Source organism: Oreochromis aureus, linkage group 22, assembly GCF_013358895.1.
Source record: "Oreochromis aureus strain Israel breed Guangdong linkage group 22, ZZ_aureus, whole genome shotgun sequence".
Lineage (NCBI taxonomy): Eukaryota > Metazoa > Chordata > Actinopteri > Cichliformes > Cichlidae > Oreochromis > Oreochromis aureus.
This window is the reverse complement of record NC_052962.1, coordinates 35,915,385-35,940,785: the sequence shown is the minus strand read 5'-3', so window position 1 is coordinate 35,940,785 and position 25,401 is coordinate 35,915,385. Positions and strand designations below refer to the sequence as shown.

Sequence of the window (25,401 nt, the reverse complement as noted above, 5' to 3'; positions counted from 1 at the left end):
TGGGCGCGTGTTCCGCAAACAGTTGTTCCCTCTCCCGGGCGGTTAGATTCGGGTTTTTCCCCGAGGGGCGCTGGGGAGGAGAAGCTCCGACGCCGGCACTAGGCGCGTGTGCCGCGAACAGTTGTTGCGTCTGCCGGGCGGTTAGATGCAGGTTTTTCCCCCCGGGGCGCGGTGGAGCTGAAGCCGGGCAAGCCCTTGCAGAAAGTAGGGCCTGCCTGTCGCGGGTCGAGAGACGGATGTTCTTGCCTGTAGCTCGCTCTAAAACCGGTGGTGGTGAAGAACTGGGCGAAGAACTAGGTGAACTCGAAAAAACATAGTTGTCCAAATCTGATATGTCTGAAAAAGTTTGATAAGTTAAAAAGAGGGTTACTGTTTTTGTTTTTCTTGTACAATTAACTGTTAAGAGGGACAAGAAGAATGAAGCAGACCTACCGATTTGATCGAGATTATCCAAAAGCGAAGAATCAAACAGGCTTATTTCAGAGTCTAAAAAGAAATAACAAGGAGTATTTAAAAAACAGGAAATACAGTAAAATATAAGCATTATATGAACAAGAGTAAGAAAAAAAGGTACCTGAGGAGGACATGATCGCTGCGAGTGTACTCAAACACTTTTTAGCTCTGAGTGGTAAACTGGAGCTTATATATATATTTTTTTTTAAAGTGTATTACAGGTGTTAGACTACCTATTTTCTGGATGGCTTTGAAAAGCTTTTGAGAGAAAATGGTTTAAAAAAAGGAAAGCAAGAGTAACACTTACCGATTGATATGCACACAGGTAAAAGTGCCGCCAATTGTCGAAGTGGTCTGGTGACGGGGTAATATTGTGGATTCGGTCTGAGTGGATTCAGTCTGAGTGGAGGTAGTTGTCCACGCGTCGGAAGTCAGACGGCTTGTGAGAGAGGACGCGAGTCTTAACCTGAGCGGGGGGATCGTGAAAATCCTATCTGAGCGCGATTGGGTGAGCGGGGTGCGAATGGAGCCGCCCGTTTTGTTATGTGATTGGCAGCGGGGCACCTGGGAGGCGGAGTGGATCTCCGGCGCAAATTTCAAACGAAGACCCAGAATCATTAAGCAGTAGATGGTGGAGCGAACAAGAAGGAAAAAGACACTGCTCTGGTTGCGGGCCGGTGCGGCTCGGAGCGAAGGGAGAACTTAGACTCTGAGCGGAATTTCAGAAAAAAAAAAAGACTAAGGATTTGGTTTCAGGATTTGCCCCTCAATTCAATTCAATTCAATTTTATTTATATAGCGCCAAATCACAACAAAAGTCGCCTCAAGGCGCTTTATATTGTACAGTAGATAGCACAATAATAAATACAGAGAAAAGCCCAACAATCATATGACCCCCTATGAGCAAGCACTTTGGCGACAGTGGGAAGGAAAAACTCCCTTTAACAGGAAGAAACCTCCGGCAGAACCAGGCTCAGGGAGGCGGCCATCTGCTGCGACCGGTTGGGGTGAAAGAAGGAAAACAGGATGAAAGACATGCTGTGGAAGAGAGACAGAGATTAATAACAGATATGATTCGATGCAGAGAGGTCTATTAGCACATAGTGAGTGAGAAAGGTGACTGGAAGGAAAAACTCAATGCATCATGGGAATCCCCGGCAGCCTACGTCTATTGCAGCATAACTAAGGGAGGATTCAGGGTCACCTGGTCCAGCCCTAACTATATGCTTTAGCAAAAAGGAAAGTTTTAAGCCTAATCTTGAAAGTAGAGATAGTGTCTGTCTCCCGAATCCAAACTGGAAGTTGGTTCCACAGAAGAGGGGCCTGAAAACTGAAGGCTCTGCCTCCCATTCTACTTTTAAATACTCTAGGAACAACAAGTAGGCCTGCAGTGCAAGAGCGAAGTGCTCTAATAGGGTGATATGGTACTACAAGGTCATTAAGATAAGATGGGGCCTGATTATTTAAGACCTTGTATGTGAGGAGCAGGATTTTGAAATCAATTCTGGATTTAACAGGAAGCCAATGAAGGAAGCCAAAACAGGAGAAATATGCTCTCTTTTCTAGTCCCTGTCAGTACTCTTGCTGCAGCATTTTGGATTAGCTGAAGGCTTCTCAGCGAGTTTTTAGGACTTCCTGATAATAGTGAATTACAGTAGTCCAGCCTGGAAGTAATAAATGCATGAACTAGTTTTTCAGCATCACTCTGAGACAGGATATTTCTAATTTTAGAGATGTTGCGCAAATGGAAGAAAGCAGTCTTACATATTTGTTTAATATGTGCATTGAAGGACATGTCCTGGTCAAAAATGACTCAAGGTTTCTCACAGTGTTACTGGAGGCCAAGGTAATGCCATCCAGAGTAAGAATCTGCTTAGGTACCATATTTCTAAGATTTTCAGGGCCGAGTACAATAACCTCAGTTTTATCTGAATTAAGAAGCAGAAAGTTAGCGGCCATCCAGGTCTTTATGTCTTTAAGACATTCCTGCAGTTTAACTAATTGGTGTGTGTTACCTGGCTTCATGGATAGATAGAGCTGCGTGTCATCTGCATAGCAGTGAAAATTTATGCTATGTCTTCTAATGATGTTGCCTAGGGAAGCATGTATAATGTAAATAGAATTGGTCCTAGCACTGAACCCTGTGGAACACCATAATTGACCTTAGTGTCTGAAGAGGACTCTCCATTTACATGTACAAACTGGAGTCTATTAGATAGATATGATACAAACCACTGCAGTGCAGTACCTGTAATACCTACAGCATGTTCTAATCGCTCTAATAGGATATTATGGTCAACAGTATCGAACGCAGCACTGAGGTCTAGCAGGACAAGCACAGAGATGAGTCCACTGTCAGAGGCCATAAGAAGATCATTTGTAACCTTCACTAAAGCTGTTTCTGTGCTGTGATGAGCTCTGAAACCTGACTGAAACTCTTCAAATAAGCCATTCCTCTGCAGATGATCTGTTAGCTGTTTGACAACTACTCTTTCAAGGATTTTTGATATGAAAGGAAGGTTGGAGATTGGCCTATAATTAGCTAAGACAGCTGGGTCTAGAGATGGCTTTTAAGTAAAGGTTTAACTACAGCCAGCTTGAAGGCCTGTGGTACATAGCCGATTATTAGAGATAGGTTGATCATATTTAAGATCGAAGAATTAATTAATGGCAGGACTTCTTTGAGCAGTTTTGTAGGAATGGGGTCTAAAAGACACGTTGATGGTTTGGAGGAATTAATTATTGAAGTTAACTCAGAAAGATCAATTGGAGAAAAAGAGTCTAACTTAACATCGATGGTACTAAGAGTAGCTGTAGATAATATTACATCTGTGGGATGATTATTGGTAATTTTTTCTCTAATGATAAAAATTTTATTTGTGAAGAAGTTCATGAAGTCATTACTAGTTAACGTTAAAGGGATGGTTGGCTCAGTAGAGCTCTGAGTTTTGTCAGCCTGGCTACAGTGCTGAAGAGAAACCTGGGGTTGTTCTTATTTTCTTCAATCAGTGACGAATAGTAAGATGTTCTGGCTTTGCGGAGGGCTTTCTTATAAAGCAGCAAACTATTTCTCCAGGCTAAATGATGATCCTCTAAATTTGTGACACGCCATTTCCTCTCCAGCTTACGAGTTATCTGCTTTAGGCTACGTGTTTGAGAATTATACCACGGAGTCAGGGACTTTGGATTTGAGGCCTTAGTTTTCACAGGAGCTACAGTATCCAGAGTCGCATGCGTAGTGAGGAGGTAAAATTATTAACAAGATAATCGACCTCTGTTGGAGTAGCGTTCAGATAGCTGCTCTGCTCTATGTTGGTACAGGGCATTGAAGATGATAACAGTGGGTGGATTATATTCTTAAACTTAGTTACAGCACTTTCAGAAAGACATCTACTTTGATAAAGTCTACTCTCCACTGCTGTGTAATCAATTATTGTAAATGTAAATGTTATCAGGAAATGATCAGACAGCAGAGGGTTTTCAGGAAACACTGTTAAATATTCAGTTTCTATGCCATACGTTAAAACAAGATCTAGAGTGTGATTAAAGTGGTGGGTGGGTTCTTTTACATTTTGAGAGAAGCCAATTGAGTCTAGTAACAGATTAAATGCGATGTTGAGGCTGTCATTTTAGCATCTACATGGATGTTAAAATCACCCACAATAATTATTTTATCTGAGCTGAGCACTAAATCAGATAAAAAGTCTGAGAAATCAGAGAGAAACTCTGTGTAAGGCCCAGGTGGACGATAGATGATAACAAGTAAGACTGGTTTCTGAGTTTTACAGCTGGGGTGGACGAGGCTAAGAATCAGGCTTTCAAATGAATTAAAAGTCTGTCTTGGTCTTTCGTTAATTAATAGGCTGGTGTGAAAAATTGCTGCCACACCCCCTCGGCCTGTGCTTCGAGATTTCTGGTAGTTAGAATGACTCGGGGTGTTGATTCATTTAAACTAACATACTCATCCTGCTGCAACCAGGTTTCTGTAAGGCAGAGTAAATCGATTTGTTGATCAATTATTAAGTCATGTACTAACAGAGACTTGGAGGAGAGAGACCTAATATTTAATAATCCACATTTCACTGTTTTACTCTTTGGTTCAGATGTGGATACTGTATTGTTCTTTCTTTGTGATTTTTATGTTTAAGTTGTTTATTGCTGGTTTTTAGTTTGTTTTTGTCTTTTGGGGAGCTGACACAGTCTCAATGGAGATGGGTTTTTGGGGGTAGCAGGAGGAGAGAAGCTGCAGAGAGGCGTGTAAGACTGCAACTCTGCTTCCTGGTCCCAACTCTGGATAGTCATATTTTGGGGGTTTAATGAATTTGTCCATATTTCTAGAAATGAGAGCTGCTCCATCCAAAGTGGGATGGATGCCGTCTCTCCTAACAAGACCAGGTTTCCTCCAGAAGGTTTGCCAATTATCTATGAAGCCCACATCGTTTCTGGGACACCACTCAGACAGCCAGCAATTTAAGGAGAACATGCGGCTAAACATGTCACTCCTGGTCTGATTGGGGAGGGGACCAGAGAAAACTACAGAGTCCGACATTGTTTTTGCAAAGTTACACCCTGTTATCGAGTATAAGGTTTTGGGTATACGGGGGTTCCCTACAGGTTATTTCTAGGGGTTTTTTGTTTTGCGTATTTTGGAGAGAAACCGAGGAGGTTTTTTTTTGTTTTTCAGGAGGATTTGCCGGTTATGTGCCTAAGGATCGCGAGTAAGAACTTAGACACGGAGCTAGTGATAGGGCTGTTTTTGAGAAAAAGACTAAGGATTTGGTTTCAGGATTTGCCCTGTTATCGAGTATAAGGTTTCGGTATATCGGGGTTCCTAGAGTTATTTCTAGGGGTTTTGGAGAAAAACGGAGGGTTTTTGAGGAGTTTGTCCCTGCTTATTTGCCTAAGGATCGGGTGGGACCATGGAGATCGCGAGTGTTTTTTATGACTCTGAGTTTGATTTTAAATTTCTTTGTTTGGATTAAACAAATGCATATAAATTGAAATAAACTTTTCCCACAAGGCATGCACCCTGTATGTCTGGCCATACTGAACGTTACAAAAGCACAAGTTCAACTAAGCACATTTATACTGGTTTAACACATTTTCACCCATAAACACGGTCCCAGAGACACAGCCCGGTCCCGAGTCAGGCGCGCGCACGCAGCGCCTTAGACACACAGGCGCGCACTGCGCACTCATGCGCTGTCATGCGCTGACCCACCACCAGATGGCGTTTCTTTAGGAAAAAAAAAGGAAAAAGTTTTTATTGGATTAAAAAATAAAAGAGTGCTATTTGATATAAAAACTTTTCTAAAATAAGCAATTAGTTCTTATTTTTGGGGGAAGAAAAGCAATGAACTAGCATATTTTGGATGAATATCATAATTTTATGAAAATCATAATTATTATGAATATCATATTTTTATGAATATCATAATTTAATTATTATCATAATTTAATTACTTCCTGAGCTCATGAATAATTCATAGAACCTAACACTCAAAAAGCTCATGAATATTTTTGACAGAAGGGGTCTAATATCCCTCCTAACTCCTCTCCTCTATCAACATCTGTCCCTCTGAAATGAAGCCCACAAAACCATGAAGCTGCTTTATGTTTTTGTCTCTGTATCCTCAGAGTCCAGAGGACAGATCACAGTGACTCAGCCTGGAGCAGTGAGCTCTGCTGTGGGAGGATCTGTGAGCATCAAGTGTAGGACCAGTCAGAGGGTAAATGATGGAAACTATTTAGCCTGGTACCAACAGAAAGATGGAGGAGTTCCTAAACTACTCATTAAGTATGCTAGCACTCGAGCATCAGGGATTCCAGATCGTTTTACAGGCAGTGGATCAAACTCTGACTTCACTCTGACCATCAGTGGAGTCCAGGCTGAAGATGCAGCAGTTTATTACTGTCTGGGTACTCACATGATCAACAGTCAACGGGTGTTCACACAGTGAAAAACAGTCGTACAAAAACCTCCCTCAGTCAGACTGAACAGAAACTGAACTGACTGCTGCAGCTGGAAGATACTGCAGAGACTGATACAGTTCACTGAGGACACACACACACACACACACACACACAAACAAAATTATATTGCTGAAATATTTCTGCTTTAAGAATAAATTAGCATAAAAACTTCCATCCATACCTTTAGTATCTGCAGTGTCACATTTAGGAATGGAATAAATAACAAGTCATAAAAAATGTCACTAGAATGAGCACATTGAGGCTTTCATTCTTCATTTAGAATAATATGTTCAAATATTTAGTGTGAACTCTGCAATCACCATTGCTTGTGAAAAATAATGTAGTGATTTAAAACTGAGGACTTTACTGTGTTTGAATAGTTATGATTGATAAGGATGAACATATTCACAGAATTACTTTTACAGCTGACGTTGGAAATGCAGGAAATATTTTGAATTTTAAATGATTTCACTTCTCATGCTATTAGTATCATCATCAAAAATCATCCTGAAAAATACTTGGTCATAGGGGGCTCTCTGATTTTTGGCATTGTTCTGTATTCATGTAAAAAAAAAAAAAAAAATTTAATTAACTTTAAAGTACTGACTGTTGTGAGTTGATGTTACATAAATAAGATTGAATTGGACTGAACTGAATATTTTTTAGTTCCTACAACTGTTTCACAAGTAAAACCTCTAGAAATAAAGTGTTTCTGACCAGTGAGATGCTAGAAGGCTTTTAATTTGAAAACACCCAGCAACTAATGAGTTTTTTGAAAAAGTGGATTTGTTACGGGCCCCAGGAATGGTGCCACAATAACAAAGAAGAAATCCCTGCAAATACAGGTAAAGTTCAGGAGCAATGAAGACAGTGCACTCGGTTTGCCTCTCAGATTGCATCTCTTATTCAAGTTTCAATAAACATGAACAACATTAACAATATCCATGTGTGCATGACTCTTTCAGTCCCAGTGTCCATATCTGTCCATTTTCCAAAGTCACAAGCAGAAAAATAAATGCATTCACACTCTACACTTTCCACTATTTTACATGTGCTTAATGTGATCGCTCAGTGAAAGCAAAACAAAAATACACACATGTTCTTGCTTAAGCAATTGAAAGCCACTGTAATCTACAGTGAATTTACAGCAATATACAACTGTATTTAAAGCAAACCACACTCTTATCTGGTTGAAATTAAAGTGGACAACTGTACCGGTTCTGAATACTGAAATTGAGTAAAAATAAACACACATCATTTACAGCACACTGAAGATGAAACTCACTTTTGCATAACATGGGCAACTTCCTTCTACTTCACATGTCATTAACACTCACATATTAAACAGCTTTATACTTTTCAAACTTCAATAATACTTAAGCAATAAAACATCCTTGGATCAAAAACTTTATATAAAATTGTAAAGTGTGCGGGAGTGTCAACCTCCATAATGAAAATAAAATAAATCTATATGCATGACCTTCCTGCAAGACAATGCTCTGGGCGCTACGACCCACAATACAAAAACATTACCGTGACGTTTCTGCTAGCGGCCCGCGCAGCCTGACCCCGCTGTCTCACACTGATGCGGGTCCACGCGTGGCTGCTCGTAAGTGTTACAGATACTTTTATACTTCTTTACAACTTAGCATGGAGATGAAACATTGCTATGTAACAGACAGTGGTAGTATTTTTTTTACCAAGTAGTAACCTGCAAATACAGGTAAAGTTCAGGAGCAATGAAGACACAGTGCACTCGGTTTGCCTCTCAGATTGTATCTGAATAGTGGGCGGAAGTCCATCCCCCTAAAGCAACTGGGGTGCACCTGCCTTGAAATAATAGTTCCACCTGAGGTGTTGCTCTAGTTTTCTGTCCTTCTGTACAGTCCATGTGACAAAATAATGCATAAATTGGTCATGTTACCAAAGTCATTTTGAATATTCATAGTCACAGAAAATAACAAATAAACAAATTAAATAAATTAAATTAGATGATTAACACAAAAGTGGTCACACATTTCGGGTGTGCCACAGATTGCAGTGACCTAAAGGGAGCAGGAGAGCATACACTTTGAAATACTGATGGATTATGACACAATTATGATATAGAGATTTCTATCAGTGCTCTGAATCACATTAATGTTTATAGTTTGAGCTGCTTCAAAATGCCTTTGACTTTTAATTATCAGTTTTCTCAAGTTTCAGTTCATGCAAAAGTTGACTTCATGAGTCAAGTAATGTGTCTTATCCTGACATTCTCCCTGTTGCACCAAGTTTAGTTAAGTTCTGCTCTGTTCCATTAAAATATCAGAATTATTTAGGACCAGGAGCATGTGGGTCCATGCAGCTTCAGGACTAAGTGAAGAGGACACAGGAGCCTCTCTCAGCCCTGATTGGGAAAAGAGACAGGATACACCCAGGAAAGATAACGAGATGGACAACCATTCATACTCACATTTACACGTTTGATCAAATTAGAGTCACCAGTTAACCTAACCACACTATCTGCATGTCTTTGGATGTGGAAGGAAGCCGGAGAAAGGCCACAGAAACACCGGAGGAACCTGCAACCTCCACAAAGAAAGTCCCCAGCCTGGATGAACCCTAGACCATCCTGCTGTTAAAGCAATAAGTGTTAAAGTTATAATGAGAATCACACAATGATTTTTCCTAAGCTTTACTGTCATGTCTTAAATAAAATAAACTGCCTCACTGTGGGTTAGCATAATACTCGATACAACACAAACTGGAAAAACACAGTATTTATGACATGGAAGTGAAGTCTCCCTGTAGTTGTCCAAAGAATATAAAAGCACATTTTAAATTTAATTTAATTACATTTATAATTGCAGCTGCTTCTTCCAAGTTCTTTCTTATGGTAGAAAGGTGATTATTTGGGTTAAGATACCCCCTACCAAAAAAATGAAACCAAAAAAAAAGAAAGAAAAGAAAAAAGCTTGAAATATTCCCAAACATAACTGTGATAAACTGATAACAAATGGTTCATCAGATCAATCGACTCTCTCATACATTCAGATCATTTCCATAGAGAGGCACTTTGCATCAGCAGCACCATGCTCCAGTGCTCTGGGAGAGTTTATAGTCCTGAGAGTTGAACACTGGATGACTGACAGCTGTCCTTCATCACAACAGAAGCCACAGAAATCCTCCTCATCAAAAACATGACTTTGATCTGCGTCCTCATCTGGACTCTCCTCTGCTGCTGCTTCACAGGTAAAGTCCAGAGAATCAAACTCCTCTCCTCTATCAACATCTGTCCCTCTGAAATGAAGCCCACAAAACCATGAAGCTGCTTTATGTTTTTGTCTCTGTATCCTCAGAGTCCAGAGGACAGATCACAGTGACTCAGCCTGGAGCAGTGAGCTCTGCTGTGGGAGGATCTGTGAACATCAAGTGTAGGACCAGTCAGAATGTTTATGGCTCCAGCTATTTACACTGGTACCAACAGAAAGATGGAGGAGTTCCTAAACTTCTCATTTATGCTGCTAGCTATCGAGCATCAGGGATTCCAGCTCGTTTTACAGGCAGTGGATCAAACTCTGACTTCACTCTGACCATCAGTGGAGTCCAGGCTGAAGATGCAGCAGTTTATTACTGTCAGAGTTATCACTACATCAACAGTCAGTATGTGTTCACACAGTGAAAAACAGTCGTACAAAAACCTCCCTCAGTCAGACTGAACAGAAACTGAACTGACTGCTGCAGCTGGAAGATACTGCAGAGACTGATACAGTTCACTGAGGACACACACACACACACACACACACACACACACACACTGCATTTAAATTAAACTACTAACATCTTTTTATTAGTAAGTTTCACTTTATTAATAGAATTTCTTAGAATCAGTCATATTTCTCCTTTCTTTTAAGATATGTCCTGTTGTCCTGTTTGTGGATCACAGGATCAGCTCTTTACACTTTTGAAAACATTCGAGGGTGAATGGAGAGTTTGCCCAGCAGTTCAGTTCAGTTCAGTGGACTTGCAGATATTTGACTGTGTCCCCTGGAGTGTCCTGTTGGGAATAAGCTTGAAGTATGGGATATCAGGCCTGTTGATAGGTTGTTCAGAGTTTTTCCCACAATACTGCAGACTTATTCCTGATAAGCTAAACATTTCCACCAATTCCATTCATAACTTTTATGGAAATGGTTTATAGATGTGAGTTGAAGGTGTTACTTTTGGTGGTCTCAGGATTATATTTTGATGTTTGTCATTTGTGTTCTTTCTTTTTGTTCACTGACTGCTAAAAATCACAGATTCTGATAAAGTGATAGAGTCAAGATGAACAGTTAGGGTTTGCTTTAGTCTTCAGTGATGACTTGGACCAGACAGGGTTAAACTGGAAGTTTTATTTTATTTTTTTAACTTTCTTTTTACTCCACAACATGTTATAACAACAGTTATTACACAATGTATATGGTCAATATGGAAACACACATAGTAATTACCTTCAGAAACCCAGAGAAACTATGAATCTCTTCATGTATCAAACCAACAGTCTGGAGTTTCTGATCATTTCAGTGGGAATCAGTTTGAGACTGACTTTACCCTCACCATCTAGAACTGACCAATAGCTGTGCTAAAATATACATTGTGTGTACTCATGTTGTAGAATGTGTTCAACTGCATTATGGTTACTATTGTCTAACAGAGAGGCAGTATTTTAGTTGTCACCACAAGAGGGCACTGTTTTCACTGTAAGGGCGCGTATACTTGTAATCCCGCCCCTGACAGAGAGACACTGTACCACAACAAAAATGGCATCCATGAGGAAAGGTTTTGCTGGGTGTTAATGTGGAATAATATTCCCAAAATGTTAAAGATATTTTTTCCTCCGTCATCATTTTCCTTCAAGTTGATCGCTGTCAATGCTGCAATACTCAACAAGCTGCACTCAAACAGAAACACTTTAGAAGTTAGCATCGATGCTACGATTATCATCCAGGACAGACTCCAGTCTGAGGAGACGACCTTGTTGGTCAGACACGAGCATGACCTTCACCTGCTGCAGCTCGAACCACTGCTCAGAGAAGGACTGCCAGCTGTGGATTTCAGTAGAAGAAGTTTCAACTCTGCTGATCTTTCATTTCCCACTCTGAGCTCAGTAACTATGGCAACAGACAGGCATCACTGCTGAACCATGGCAACAGAAGGTTTCAGTACTAAAGATAAAAACACAAACACTGACATCAGGTTTGACATTATTTAAAATAAATGCATAAACTCAAAGGTCAAAGATCAATCACATTAAAATACAATTAGATGAATTAGTCCACTTTATATTTATCTCTCATCTAAATCCTTGAGCTCATTGGTTAATCTAATCAAATTGTATATTTGTAAATAATGTAAATTTAGGACGTATCAATTCAATTAAAATGACCATTCTACCCAAATTTTTATACCTTTTCCAGGCCTTACCCATTTTCATTACCAACACTTTTTTCAGTGAGCTGGATTCTGTCATTTCATCTTACTTATGGCAGGGTAAACGCCCAAGGCTTAATAAGAAATCTAAAACTGAGGGTGGGTTTGCACCTCCCAACTTTCGTTTTTATTATTGGGCTGCTAACATACGATGTTCGGTGTTCTGGTATTTTTACCACAATCGGAGTGGTTGTCCTGACTGCACTGTAAAAACGATAACTAGTAATTGTTGATTTGAGTAAAGTTTTCAAATTAAACTGACTTAGAAATAAAACTTTCCATTTACAACCTAAAATAGCTTGTCTGCCCAACAAATTTCTTCCATTGTTGTCCTAACTAAGATTTTCTAGCGAGCATAACAAAGATTATCAACTTTTGAGTAGATTTTTGAGTCGAGTTGGGAACCGGTGGAAACCCGTAGGTGACTGGCACACGTCGTGGTCTGAATAAGTTTGAACTAGACCAACGAGTCTGAGCAGACTGTGTGATAGTGGTTTGTCGATGTGTTCTGAACTGAAAACCTGCTAAGAAACTTTGAACAAACGTGGCCAAAATTGGATGAAAATTACAATTTTTCGACCATTACAGATTTTACCTGGTCTGAAGTTGGAGTGTATTATTTGACCATTTTTGGACAGGTGCGGGAGCTGCCGCCATTTGCCCTAGCAGGTAAGCTAACGACATCTGTTATTAGGATTTTCTACAAGCGCTAGGCTGCATCCTCCTGAGGACCCAGGAGGGTGGAACGAGTAAAGCACTGAAAAAAAAAGCAAACAATAACATATTTAAGTCATCTAAGGGACTTATATATCATGTTTAAGCTAGCGAAGGACCGCTGGGGGGTTGAAAATGATATGCCAGGAGTTCGCTGTTCTCGCTGCTCTAGCGAGCCTTGAATCCCCAGCTAGCTATCGAAGCTGGTGGTAACAGACGTCTCCAAAACGTAGAAGCATTTTTTTTTGCAAAAATGTGTTGTCTTAATAAACTGAGCAGATATTTGAAATTTACACAGCTACATTCTCGCCTGAAAATACCTTAAAAGTTTACTTTGTGACCCAGAAAGAGTAATAAGAGTAATATTAAAACTAAGTGGCTGCCGCCATTGTTTGAAACTAGAATCGGCTGGGCAGCTATGAATTCTGGCATAGGGTGGGCCACGAAGGATACACCTGACCCATCCTTCAAAGCTGTGGAAAGTATTGTATTGTTTTGAGAGCCTTTTGTTGGTGGAGTTAAGTATTGATTTTATGTACAATTCCACGGGTAGACGCGATCTGTACGGTCCGACTTTGCATCGTGCAGCGCAGTAAGGATCGTGGAGTCCGATCCGTAACTTTTTTTTCTCGTTTTTTTTTCTACATTATATTGAAATGTTTCATTATTGCAAACATTTTCTCTCAGGCGGAGAGAGGTCGTGGAGTGTCAGCCTATGGTATCTGAGGTCCAGGAGAGATGACCTGCGCTGTTTTTTCTCTGAGGAGGTAAGACTGTCCTAATTTATTTATAATTTAATTATTATTCAAATTGGGCATGATTTATACTTATATTGAAGCAGTACGGTATTTGCTGGGGTAATGCATTGGCCAACTTTATTATCTTGTGCTACCACTCCAGTCAAGGCCCTTGCCAGTGTTATATTGAAATCCTTACCCTGAACATTTCTGCCAGTACAAGAGTCCCCATGCTAAATCGAAATTGTGAAACAGAAAGGCAATCTCATAATTTTGACTTAGCATGTATTTTTTTTTTTTTTGTGCTAGAAATAGGACTTCTATAGTCTGAGATTGTTAGGAAAGAATACTAAGGCAGGTCACAGAATCTGATTGGTCACAGATTTTGGTGCAACTTAGAACATAATATGTATTTTCATATTGATACTGGGTTTTGTGGGAGGTGTTTCTATTCCAGTGCAAAAGACGTATTCATGAGAGATTTTTGAAGTAGGTAGGTTTTGCTGTTGATGACACAGTCAGGCATATAACATGGTGCAGACTGTCCAAGACAGCTACCCAGGAATTTTCTGTGCTGAGTAAATGACAATATTTTGGTGAATGTATTGTTTAGATATCTGAACATTTCATCGGATCACAAGCAAAGACCTCCTGGGGACCTTCAATGCATCCCTTGACAAAGTTGTGCCTGGCCTGCTGAAACTGTACTGGTCTAAGAAGGGAGCTCTTGGTGAGGAGATGGAAGACCTCCTGGATAAACTTGATGAACAGGTGAGTGAAGTGCTCCTTTATCTGACATTTGCAGAAGAGAGTATACTTTTCTCTTAACAGAAACTGAAAAGATGTTGGCTTCAAATAAAACACATCAGTGGACATGTCCGTAAAATGAATGTCATGAGTCATTGCTTTGTTCTTATTTGGCAGTATTTTATTTAATTTGTAAAAGAAAGTAAAATTGTTAACATGGTGGTGTTGTTGTTTTTTTTTGGGCGGGGGTTGTACGTTTTGCGTGTTGCTGGGTCTGACCTGTGCTTTACTCTCATTACTATGAGAGTTCTGATTTTGCATTGTGTATAGTACACCATGTTACTTCACTAATTGAAATTTTGTTTTCCACTGAACACTCTTTAGACATCCAACACTGTGTCCAACGGGCACTGAGAGGCCTGCCCATTTTCCTCAAGACAAGATGCAACAGAGGTTTTCCTGAAGTGCTTAGTAAGTACAAAAAACTAATGCAAGTAAAACTAATTGCTATGAGATGTTTTTAAAGGATGAGTTTATCCAAAATGGAAATGTACACTTTCTCAGTGCAGTCCAGATAATTTTATAGTGGGGATTGCAGTTGTCATAACTCTCACTCCTTTTTTTCTGCTGAGCAGCTGCTGGGCATTGTTAGTGGTTGTTCCATAGCAGAAAATATTTTTGTACAAAACTCACAAGGTGGCATTAATTAAAAAAAAAATAAGCTTTTTCTTCTTAAAACCTCCATGGGTCAAACGACCAGCATGGTATAGAGGTTAAAGTTAAAATCTTTAGAAATTTGTTTTGTCTTTAGTTTTTCTTAGCTTTCAATAATTCTTATTTTACTTTTCTTCAGGACACTGACATTTTGGAACCAGTGTTGAACGGTGCATCAGTTGCCATCCTCACCATCCTACAAGATGACGATGCTGATACGTCTGTGCGAGAACATCCAGTTGTGTTGGAAGGGGACATCGTGCTACATAACATTCCAGATCTCTCTACTGCCCTGGCACACCTCTTTGGCCTTCTGTATGCCCTCAACATTGATTACCCAAAGCAGATGAGTTTTACCTTTGAAGCAATTCAGGCCATCTTATTTTGGCCTGGTCGGACAATATGAAGGTGAAGTGGATAAATCATTATTCGAAATGTAAATTTTAGTCAGATGAATCTGTATTGTTGAGAATATATGGTGAAAATTTGTCTTGTAGTATTTTAAAAGATTTGTTATAGTGTTAGTTTCCTCTTCATTGATGGTAACATTTCTAATACCTTTTAACTTCCATAGTTCATCATAGTAAGCCTGTGTAAAATGTCAATGTCTGGGTGCATAGGCAATCGTTTGTGGCACTACCCTATTTAATGTGCAATAGTTATGTTCAGCTTTTACAAGACGGTCAGGGTGTGTGTGTGTGTGTGTGCATGAATTATTAAGTTGCTGGACACTTTTCTTTTTGGTTCTGGACTCTGGAATTTTAACGTCTCTGCTGGGGTGCTCAAAGCACCCAAAAGAAACTGGCAACACGTTTTTGTTTGTTTGTTATTTCTTTTCTTTCTTTCTTTTGTTTTTTTTTAACAGAAATTCACCCTACTACCCATGACATTCTGAAATGTACTGAAAAGACTGTTGAACAAAATAAATAAGCTTTTAGATAACATTGAATTGTGCTTTGTTTTATTCTATATCTATTTATTAAGTGTTTTTCAAGTATAATAACAACATACATTTTCCTTTGTTTATATAGGTAAATTTTCAACTCACTGGAGTAAGAATTGTATGATTACTCAACAAGAATATCTGTGTTTGGTGAAGGCAGAAATACATGGCATTGAAACCAGAATTTCTTCGTTAGACTTCCAGGATTATCCTAATTAGGTGAACAAGAAGATCCAAGTTGGCAGAACTTGTAAATCTTAGTTGAGTCAACAACAGTTGGCAAAAGTTGAGAAAACTCAAAAATCTCTTGCATCATGTTGCCTTGAAATTTTAAGTTTTCTCAACATTTTCTTTTTTACAGTGTGAGTGACTATGGAATTGCATAGTGACAACAGTATTTCCTTACCAGCTGCACTTTGTTCTCCACTCTCATCCTCTTCATTCAACTCCATCCCCAACCCTGTAGTGGTACACTCATTAAAAATATGGGGCCAGTTTAGGAAATACTTTAAACTCTTTGACTTCTCCCTTCTCAGCCCCATTGCATCTAACCATCTCTTTAAACCCTCTATCCAGGACGGTGGGTCTGTGGAGTGGCAGAGAAGTGGAATAACTTGCTTTAAGGACCTATTCATAGCCTACAAACTAGCATCATTTGAACAACTTGCTAATAAATATAGTATTCCACCATCACACTTTTTCAGATACTTGCAAGTCAGGCACTTTATTTGTTCCCAGACTTCAGGCTCCACCAGAGCCTACACTATTAGAAACTATCCTACAACTCAATCCAACCAGTAGAGGGCTGATTTCCTTGCTTTACAATAAAATGTTAAATTTGACACATACCTCTTCATCCAAGCTCAAGACACTGTGAGAAGAAGACTTAAACATGACAATCTCTGACAAAACATGGGCCTCTATATTCAAACATGTCAACACAACATCATTATGTGCCCACCACTGTTTAATCCAGTTCAAAGTGGTGCATAGAGCCCATTTCTCAAAATCCAGACTATCTCGTATCTATCCTGAAATCACTCCATATTGTGACACATGCAAAACTGCTGAAACCTCTGATCCACATGTACTGGTCTTGTCCCGGTCTCGTTCAGTTGTGGACAGATGTTTTTCATACCCTGTCCACGATGATTCTCAGTGCGACGCTGGGCCCTGGCCCCCTTCTTGCTCTGTTTGGCATCAGGGGGAATGAGGTGCTTCTACCGGCCTCTGAAAAACAGACATCATTCTGTTCCCTGTTGGCCAGGAGGGCAATCTTAATGAGGTGGCGGGACGCTGCGCCTCCCACTCACAAACAGTGGTTATGTGACCTCATGGCGTTTCTAAAACTGGAAAAAATAAGACACTCACTCCAGAACTCTACTGGGAAATTTCAAAGCAGGTGGGGTCCCTTGTTTGATGCATTTCAAATCTATAAGAATTTTTCAGCAAATTCTCTTATGTCAGGTGTGGAAATACAGCGTACAGGTCTAGGGCAGTGACCTGGGTGGGAATAAATGGGATTATTTTGCAGCGATTACATTATGAAATATCATACATATGTTTATATTTCTCTTTTTTTCTTCTCTTTATTTCCCTTTTTTCTTTTTTTTCCTTTTATTTCACAGCCGAAATGTACAGGCTACTTAACCCGTATGTACAGATCATCTGTAATCCATTTCTTTTCTTTCTGTTTATATGTATAAAAGGAAAAACTCTTAATAAAAAGACATTGTTTAAAGAAATAACTGAGCTGTATTGTGCTATCTACTGTACAATATAAAGCGCCTTGAGGCGACTTTTGTTGTGATTTGGCGCTATATAAATAAAATTGAATTGAATTGAATTAAACAGCTGTAAACTTGTTGGCCAGACTAGTGAGCGTGGCCTTCCCATTCTCCAGCTCCTTAACGGAGGGGGGCAAGACTGTCAGAGTGGGGCGGGTGTCATTTAGAAAACAAATATCAGATTAGAGGACAGGAACCACAAGTTGTTTGTCTCCGTTAAGAAGTTTCTGTCAGGTGTTTTTTCTGCTCCACCAGTCACTGAGTGACCTTCCATCATAGAACAGAAGAATAATAAATATTAAAATTGTCATAAAAAATAAAAATTATGCTTTAAAGCTCTCTAAGACTAATTTTAATATACAGTGGCTTGCAAAAGTATTCGGCCCCCTTGAACTTTTTTACATTTTGTCACATTACAGCCACAAACATGAATCAATTTTATTGGAATTCCACGTGAAAGACCAATACAAAGTGGTGTACACGTGAGAACTGGAACGAAAATCATACATGATTCCAAACATTTTTTACAAATAAATAACTGAAAAGTGGGGTGTGCGTAATTATTCAGCCCCCTGAGTCAATACTTTGTAGAACCATCTTTTGCTGCAATTGCAGCTGCCAGTCTTTTAGGGTATGTCTCTACCAGCTTTGCACATCTAGAGACTGAAATTCTTGAGCATTCTTCTTTGCAAAACAGCTCCAGCTCAGTCAGATTAGATGGATAGCGTTTGTGAACAGAGCAACAAAGCTGGTAGAGACATCACAATGCGCTAAGGAAAAGCCAGAAGCAAATAACAGCCATGTACTCAATGCCTCTTAGACATACTATGAATGAACGTTAGACTCAGATCTGCTGGATCCTAGAAAAGTAACACAAGCACAACCTGAGAAATTAGGAGGCGAAGCATAGACGGGGAAGATGGTCCAGATGAAAGTTCCCATTCATTTTCTATGGCAGTCACTTTTGACCGGGAACACCACAGATGTAACAAAGTGGATTAAAACACTCAAGCGTGTCATAGAATTCTTTTAGTTATGTTCTGGTACTGTGCAAGTGTCCAGTGCATCAAAGTTCATATTAGATCATAGTATTATTTTGAGTTGTAATATAGAGCCTGTTTTTGGGTCTCTCGCCTTTAGTTTATGGTTTACTTTCTAAGCATTTATTGCTTTTGCTTTCACTGTTTGACACCCCTGACTTTCTGTAATCAAGTTCACTTTCTACACATTTCCTGTGCCTACGAGCGCTGTCTGCAACTGAGTCCACTCTCCTGTGTTGGCCACCCGGCCATGACAGGAGCATTAATGGCAGTGAGTATGTCTGGGTGTCCAAGTGAGGAGCTGAACCGAAGAGTGGAGCTGTGCCATTACGAAAGAACTGTAGCACAAGAAAACGTGGTAACATAGATTTGAGAATAAAACATGAGAGCCTATTACCAATGTGAGTAAGTTGACGAACTGGTGGTGAAGAGATGGCAACACTGGACTTAAATATCCTGATCAGATTGCTGAGGTGATGACAGCTCCGCCCTGGGGCAGGCACAGGAGAAAATGGACTCAGTGGAATTTTCCAGCTGCTCACCTGGACTGTGACAGTATCCTGTGTATGGCTGTATAATATTATAGATACAGAAAAAAGCAAAGGTTGAGCTACAATTTCCAGCAAAGCTGATCTCATCTTCCATGATATAAAAGGAGAAAGACCAATGGAGAACAAAAAGAAATCTACGCACATCCTCCTCATCCTGTGGGGAAAGTTTAGAGCCAGAAACATGAGACAAAGAAAAAAGAATTCACGATTCCCACCCTGCAGAACTCCAGTTTACGTATTTCTTGCAACTAGTGATGTTTCAAGCTCTTTATCACTCAATGAAACACTAAACACTAATCAACTGTGAATGGTCACATGACCGGTAACATCCAATCAAAAATCTGATCCTATAGTGAAAAACGATGCATGTTTCCTAGAAGCAAATGACTGTAGATAAAGAATAAATCAATAACAAAATAAATAAATAAATAAAATACAATGACATTGAAAAAAAGTAGAAAAAAATCCACACAAGCCACTAAAAATATAATAGAAAGAAAAAAACTCTAACAAATAGAAATGAAAAACAAACTACACAGAATAATAAAAACTAGACAATTCAACAACTCACTCACCCAGTCAACCACAACACATCCTATATACTGTCTTTAGCATAAAAATTATTAAATCATAAATACACAATATACATTATCAAATAATCTTTAATAGATCTTACACTGCCATCAGGTATTTCCACCATCAAGTGTAAAAAAAAAGAAGTTCCTCTTAATCTTAATTACAGTATTACCCTCAACTGAAAACACACAAAACTTATATTACACTGAAATACATGGAGTTATAGAAAAGGATCGTTGTGGAAAATCTTAAATAAAACTGCAACTACCAGGTGAGCGTGTCTTTTGAAGTGAGGTTTATTAAAGAAAAAGAAAAAGAAAAACACTGCAGTGGAGAAAATGTTCAGATCAAACACCAAACAGTTTTCTGAGGATGGACACTGCCCTGAACTCTTTTATACCTTCCCAAACAAAAAACTCTCACATGTTTGCCCCTCTCACGGGGGGGTTATACCTTCTCCCTCACAGAGAGAATTATGACCTTGTTTTCTGCTTAGCAGTCACCCAAGGATTTATATCCCTGATAGGGAGAAGGAGTCTCACTATCTGTTTAACATCTCCCATTACAATGGCCTCACTGTGTGTGTAGAGTAGATTTTAGAATATTTTTTTTTAGTTTTTTAAAAAGTACAGAAAAATAAATAAACAATTTCTAAACAGAAGTTAGAGTCTTCAACCACAGCGGTAAGTGATTTCTGATTCTAAACATTATTCCAGTGTTAGTGGTTTTAGAATTGTGTTACCAGGCAAAAAAAGTTGGAATCAACAAATTTGAAATAGATTATTAAATATAATTAATAATATAAGTCATATTTTATATAGACAGAAAGATTATGGATTCTATTTCATTTCACTGATAATTAGGGGAAATAAGCGATTTGCTTTGAGGACATGACATAAACAAGAGCAGTCAAATGTTGCATATAGTCATCGTACACAGAATAAATTCCAAACATACCATTTGATCTATTGATAAACAGCTAAAGTCAGATGATTTCCATAGAGAGGCACTTTGCATCAGCAGCACCATGCTCCAGTGCTCTGGGTAAGTTTATAGTCCTGAGAGTTGAACACTGGATGACTGACAGCTGTCCTTCATCACAACAGAAGCCACAGAAATCCTCCTCATCAAAAACATGACTTTGATCTGCGTCCTCATCTGGACTCTCCTCTGCTGCTGCTTCACAGGTAAAGTCCAGAGAATCAAACTCCTCTCCTCTATCAACATCTGTCCCTCTGAAATGAAGCCCACAAAACCATGAAGCTGCTTTATGTTTTTGTCTCTGTATCCTCAGAGTCCAGAGGACAATATACACTGACTCAGCCTGGAGCAGTGAGCTCTGCTGTGGGAGGAACTGTGAACATCAGGTGTAAGATGAGTCAGAACATTTATAGCAATTATTTAGCCTGGTATCAACAGAAAGATGGAGGAGTTCCTAAACTGCTCATTTACTATATTAGCAATCGAGAATCAGGGATTCCAGCTCGTTTTACAGGCAGTGGATCAAACTCTGACTTCACTCTGACCATCAGTGGAGTCCAGGCTGAAGATGCAGCAGTTTATTACTGTCAAAGTTATCACTATCCTGGCAGTCAGCGTGTGTTCACACAGTGAAAAACAGTCGTACAAAAACCTCCCTCAGTCAGACTGAACAGAAACTGAAGTGACTGCTGCAGCTGGAAGATACTGCAGAGACTGATACAGTTCACTGAGGATACACACACACACACACACACACACACACACACACACACACACAATTAAACTTCAAATAACACACATGAAACAATTCATTTTAGAGTTTCTCACTTTTAGAAAAATATTATTTTTTATGTTTGACTTTTATTAAATGACATTGAATAAAATAAAGAAGGGTCTCATTATGGTTCACATGCAGGTTACAGTAATCTGTCACCATCTTTTGCTGCCTCTGCTACACCCAACAGGAAATAAAGCTAGAAAATGAAAAAGATTTTAAAACTATTTACAGCAGGGAGCAAATGTTGGCTGTGACTTTATTTATTGACTGATTGCTTTATTTGTTCATGTATTTTTTTTAGTTGTTTTTATTTTTTTACATTTACAGTCTGATGTGATACAGCACATGTGATTCTCTCAGTAAAAGTTACTGAAGGAGAGATTTTCAGTGTATGGAAGCATCACTGCTGAACCTGAAGGATGATTATCAGACAGAAGAGCAGCTGAATGGAAACACATGAAAACCACTATTTGAAGACCTCAGTTTTTATTTGAAGTATTAAAACCATCAACAGTGCCACAAGCATGAAAACATGAAAACTATCAAAGCAATACAGACACAGAGGGAGCAGACTGAGAGAAGCTGCAGACTAAAGCCAGTATCAGAGTCCCAGTGAGTCAGCTCAGGACTGGGAACACTGGTCTGTCATCAGAGTCTGTGAGAGTGGAGTGTGGGAGCCCTGGGTGGCCTCACAGGTCACAGAGCCCACCTTCTCCCACTGGTCTGCAGGGAGCCTCAGGGTGCTGCTCCAGCTGTAGTGGCCGTCATTCTGCAGCGCCCCGGGGCTCCTGCTCTCCTCTCCACTGCTGCTTCTTCCATCCACCTTCCAGGACAGCCTCCAGTCTGAGGGGAAGCCCTTGTTGGCCACACACATGACTGTAGCCTTCCCCTGCTGCAGCTCCTCACTAGAGGGCGCCAGCACGGTCAGGGAGGGGGGGACTCGACCCACTGCAGAGAGAGAGAGAGAACAGATGTTAGAGAAACTGGGAGTTTGGGTGGAACTGCTCTCCAGTTGTTACACTTCCCTCTCTGAGCTTGGTAACCATGGCAACAGACAGGCTTCATTGCTGAACCATGGCAACAGACGAGTTTCAGTAACAAAGATAAAAATATTAAAGTGTTTCTTTGACTTCTGATGTTCTCGTGTGTAATCTGTGAACAGTTTCATAGTTTTATAATTAGAATTAAAATATTAAGAAAAATCTTTTTTTGTTAGAATTTTATCAAAACTCTAAATTTAAACAATGAACAATCTAAAACTAGAAAAAAACCTTGTTTTTTCTGTAATTGCGAACAATAAAAATAACTTAATGAATCATTACATCTCATAAACTGAGCCCAACTCAATCAACATGCTTTTAGATTATGGTTAAATGGTAACCATATGGCAGTATAGTAATTTTAAATCTTCATCAAAGATTAAATAAAATGGGTGACAAATTATTTCCTCTTTTCTGGTTAAAACATGGAAACAAAAATGTAGCATCTATGAACTGTTTTTGAAGATAACATCCTAAAAAAAACATTCAAAATATATAATTTGTTTTCAAAAATGAGTCAGATGTACTTACAGTTAACATCCAGTCTGGTTCCTCCACCAAAAGTCCACCACAGTGATACAAACTCATTGACCCGCCGTACAAAAACCTCTGACTGTAGAGAGACACGGCTCTCTGACTCTGAAACAAACAAACTCAACAAAATCATTCACTGTTTGTATCATTTTATAAACATAAAAACTGAAACAAGAAACAGTGCAACAATTTTCCAAAACAGCTCTTTTTGAAATATAATTTGAGGCAAATATTTCAGATTTCTATGAAGTGAATTATTTCAAGCTAATGTTTCAAATTTAACTAAAGATTTTAATTAAATTTTTATTTGTAACTTTGTACTACATTTCTAAAGACATTTTGTGAAATTACTACATTTGGACAACAAGAAACAAGAAAGAAACGTTTATTCATTTCTAATGAAATTATTGTCAGATCTAAAGAAACATTTCTCCTCTAAAATCAGGTCAGATTTAAACAAATCAGAATTCATCTTCTTAATTATGCTCCACAAAACATGCTTTGATGTATTTCTCAATATTATCATTAAGTGACTGATTTATTGATAAACAGCATCATCAGACTGATCCAACTCCCTGTGTGAGTCAGTCAGATCATTTCCATAGAGAGGCACTTTGCATCAGCAGCACCATGCTCCAGTGCTCTGGGAGAGTTTATAGTCCTGAGAGTTGAACACTGGATGACTGACAGCTGTCCTTCATCACAACAGAAGCCACAGAAATCCTCCTCATCAAAAACATGACTTTGATCTGCGTCCTCATCTGGACTCTCCTCTGCTGCTGCTTCACAGGTAAAGTCCAGAGAATCAAACTCCTCTCCTCTATCAACATCTGTCCCTCTGAAATGAAGCCCACAAAACCATGAAGCTGCTTTATGTTTTTGTCTCTGTATCCTCAGAGTCCAGAGGACAGATCACAGTGACTCAGCCTGGAGCAGTGAGCTCTGCTGTGGGAGGATCTGTGAGCATCAAGTGTAGGACCAGTCAGGATGTTTATTATAGCAGCCCATATCACTTTTTAGCCTGGTACCAGCAGAAAGATGGAGGAACTCCCAAACTTCTCATTTACTTTGCTAGCACTCGAGAATCAGGGATTCCAGCTCGTTTTACAGGCAGTGGATCAAACTCTGACTTCACTCTGACCATCAGTGGAGTCCAGGCTGAAGATGCAGCAGTTTATTACTGTCAGAGTTATCACTACATCAACAGTCAGTATGTGTTCACACAGTGAAAAACAGTCGTACAAAAACCTCCCTCAGTCAGACTGAACAGAAACTGAACTGACTGCTGCAGCTGGAAGATACTGCAGAGACTGATACAGTTCACTGAGGACACACACACACACACACACACACACACACACACACACACACGTTTGCTTCCAATCTAAAAAATAGCTTACCATTTCAAGGTCACTCATTGTGACCTTTGACCTCAGTTTCATACTAGAGCCGCCATAATATCATCTATGATTTGTTAAATTTTAACAGTTATCAATAAAATGAGACCTTTATGTTAACAGATATAAAAATGAAATCATTAAATATCATACAGCTCAACATAAAAAATAAATTTTATTTTAAATAATCAAAACATAAATTTGAGGCTAAAAAAATGACTGAGTGCCAAAAACAAAAGTCATGAGGTGCTTTCATGATAAATCATATGTGTCCATAACTACATATACATAACATCCAAATCATATGGAATTCTCTTCAAGATAATCTCAAGAGTTGTACAAATATGCACCGTTTTAAAATGTGTTGCATACTTAAAAGGATAAATCAATATGAAGAACATGAAAGTAATTTGGGCTAAATGTGGAAGGAAAAATTTGCATTGCCATTTAGTAGTGCTGTATATTGTTGATTATACTGATTGGTTGTTTAGTTTTGCATTGTTACATAAAGATACATGTTAGAGGGGGTTTTGGGTTGTTGGCGCACTCTTGTAAGAATAATTAGATTGCAGATAGGGGGCAGGTGCTAATAAGAATTTATTCTTCTTCCTGCTCCTTTTCACCCATGGGTGCAGTGTTATATTAATGGGAAGGAGGATTTGTATGTAGGCAATGAAACACTGTTGAACCATTTGTGAAATAAATAAATAAATGAAATGAAATGAAATATGCAGTGACATATCAGTCACATATATATAACCCTTAGTCTGAGATTCAAAGTTCATCCTGCACTTTAGACTTTCAGATGAAACAGTCTCACCATGAGTTACAGCCAGTATTTGTTGACGAGCTTTCAGTGACAACACACAATCAGATGGAGGCGTCCACTTATTATTGACATGTATGTGATAAATACACCATTCCTCCCAGGATACTTTACTAGACAAGAAAAAAAGTCTGCTCTAATAACCCACCATGATAT

The 25,401-nt window shown here is 39.1% G+C and overlaps 3 gene segments (V, D, J or C); 2 read left to right on the top strand and 1 right to left on the bottom strand.

Annotated features, from left to right (window-relative positions):
* Nucleotides 1–9,608: 9,608 nt before the first annotated feature.
* On the top strand, nucleotides 9,609–10,090 carry LOC120435565. The segment is given in 2 exon segments: nucleotides 9,609–9,660; nucleotides 9,768–10,090. Coding segments are annotated over 2 exon segments (375 nt in total).
* An 11,825-nt stretch (nucleotides 10,091–21,915) lies between these two features.
* On the bottom strand, nucleotides 21,916–23,415 carry LOC116327973. The segment is given in 3 exon segments: nucleotides 21,916–22,396; nucleotides 23,020–23,119; nucleotides 23,395–23,415. Coding segments are annotated over 3 exon segments (447 nt in total).
* Nucleotides 23,416–23,760: 345 nt separating this feature from the next.
* On the top strand, nucleotides 23,761–24,251 carry LOC116327972. The segment is given in 2 exon segments: nucleotides 23,761–23,812; nucleotides 23,920–24,251. Coding segments are annotated over 2 exon segments (384 nt in total).
* The last annotated feature ends 1,150 nt before the right edge of the window (nucleotides 24,252–25,401 follow it).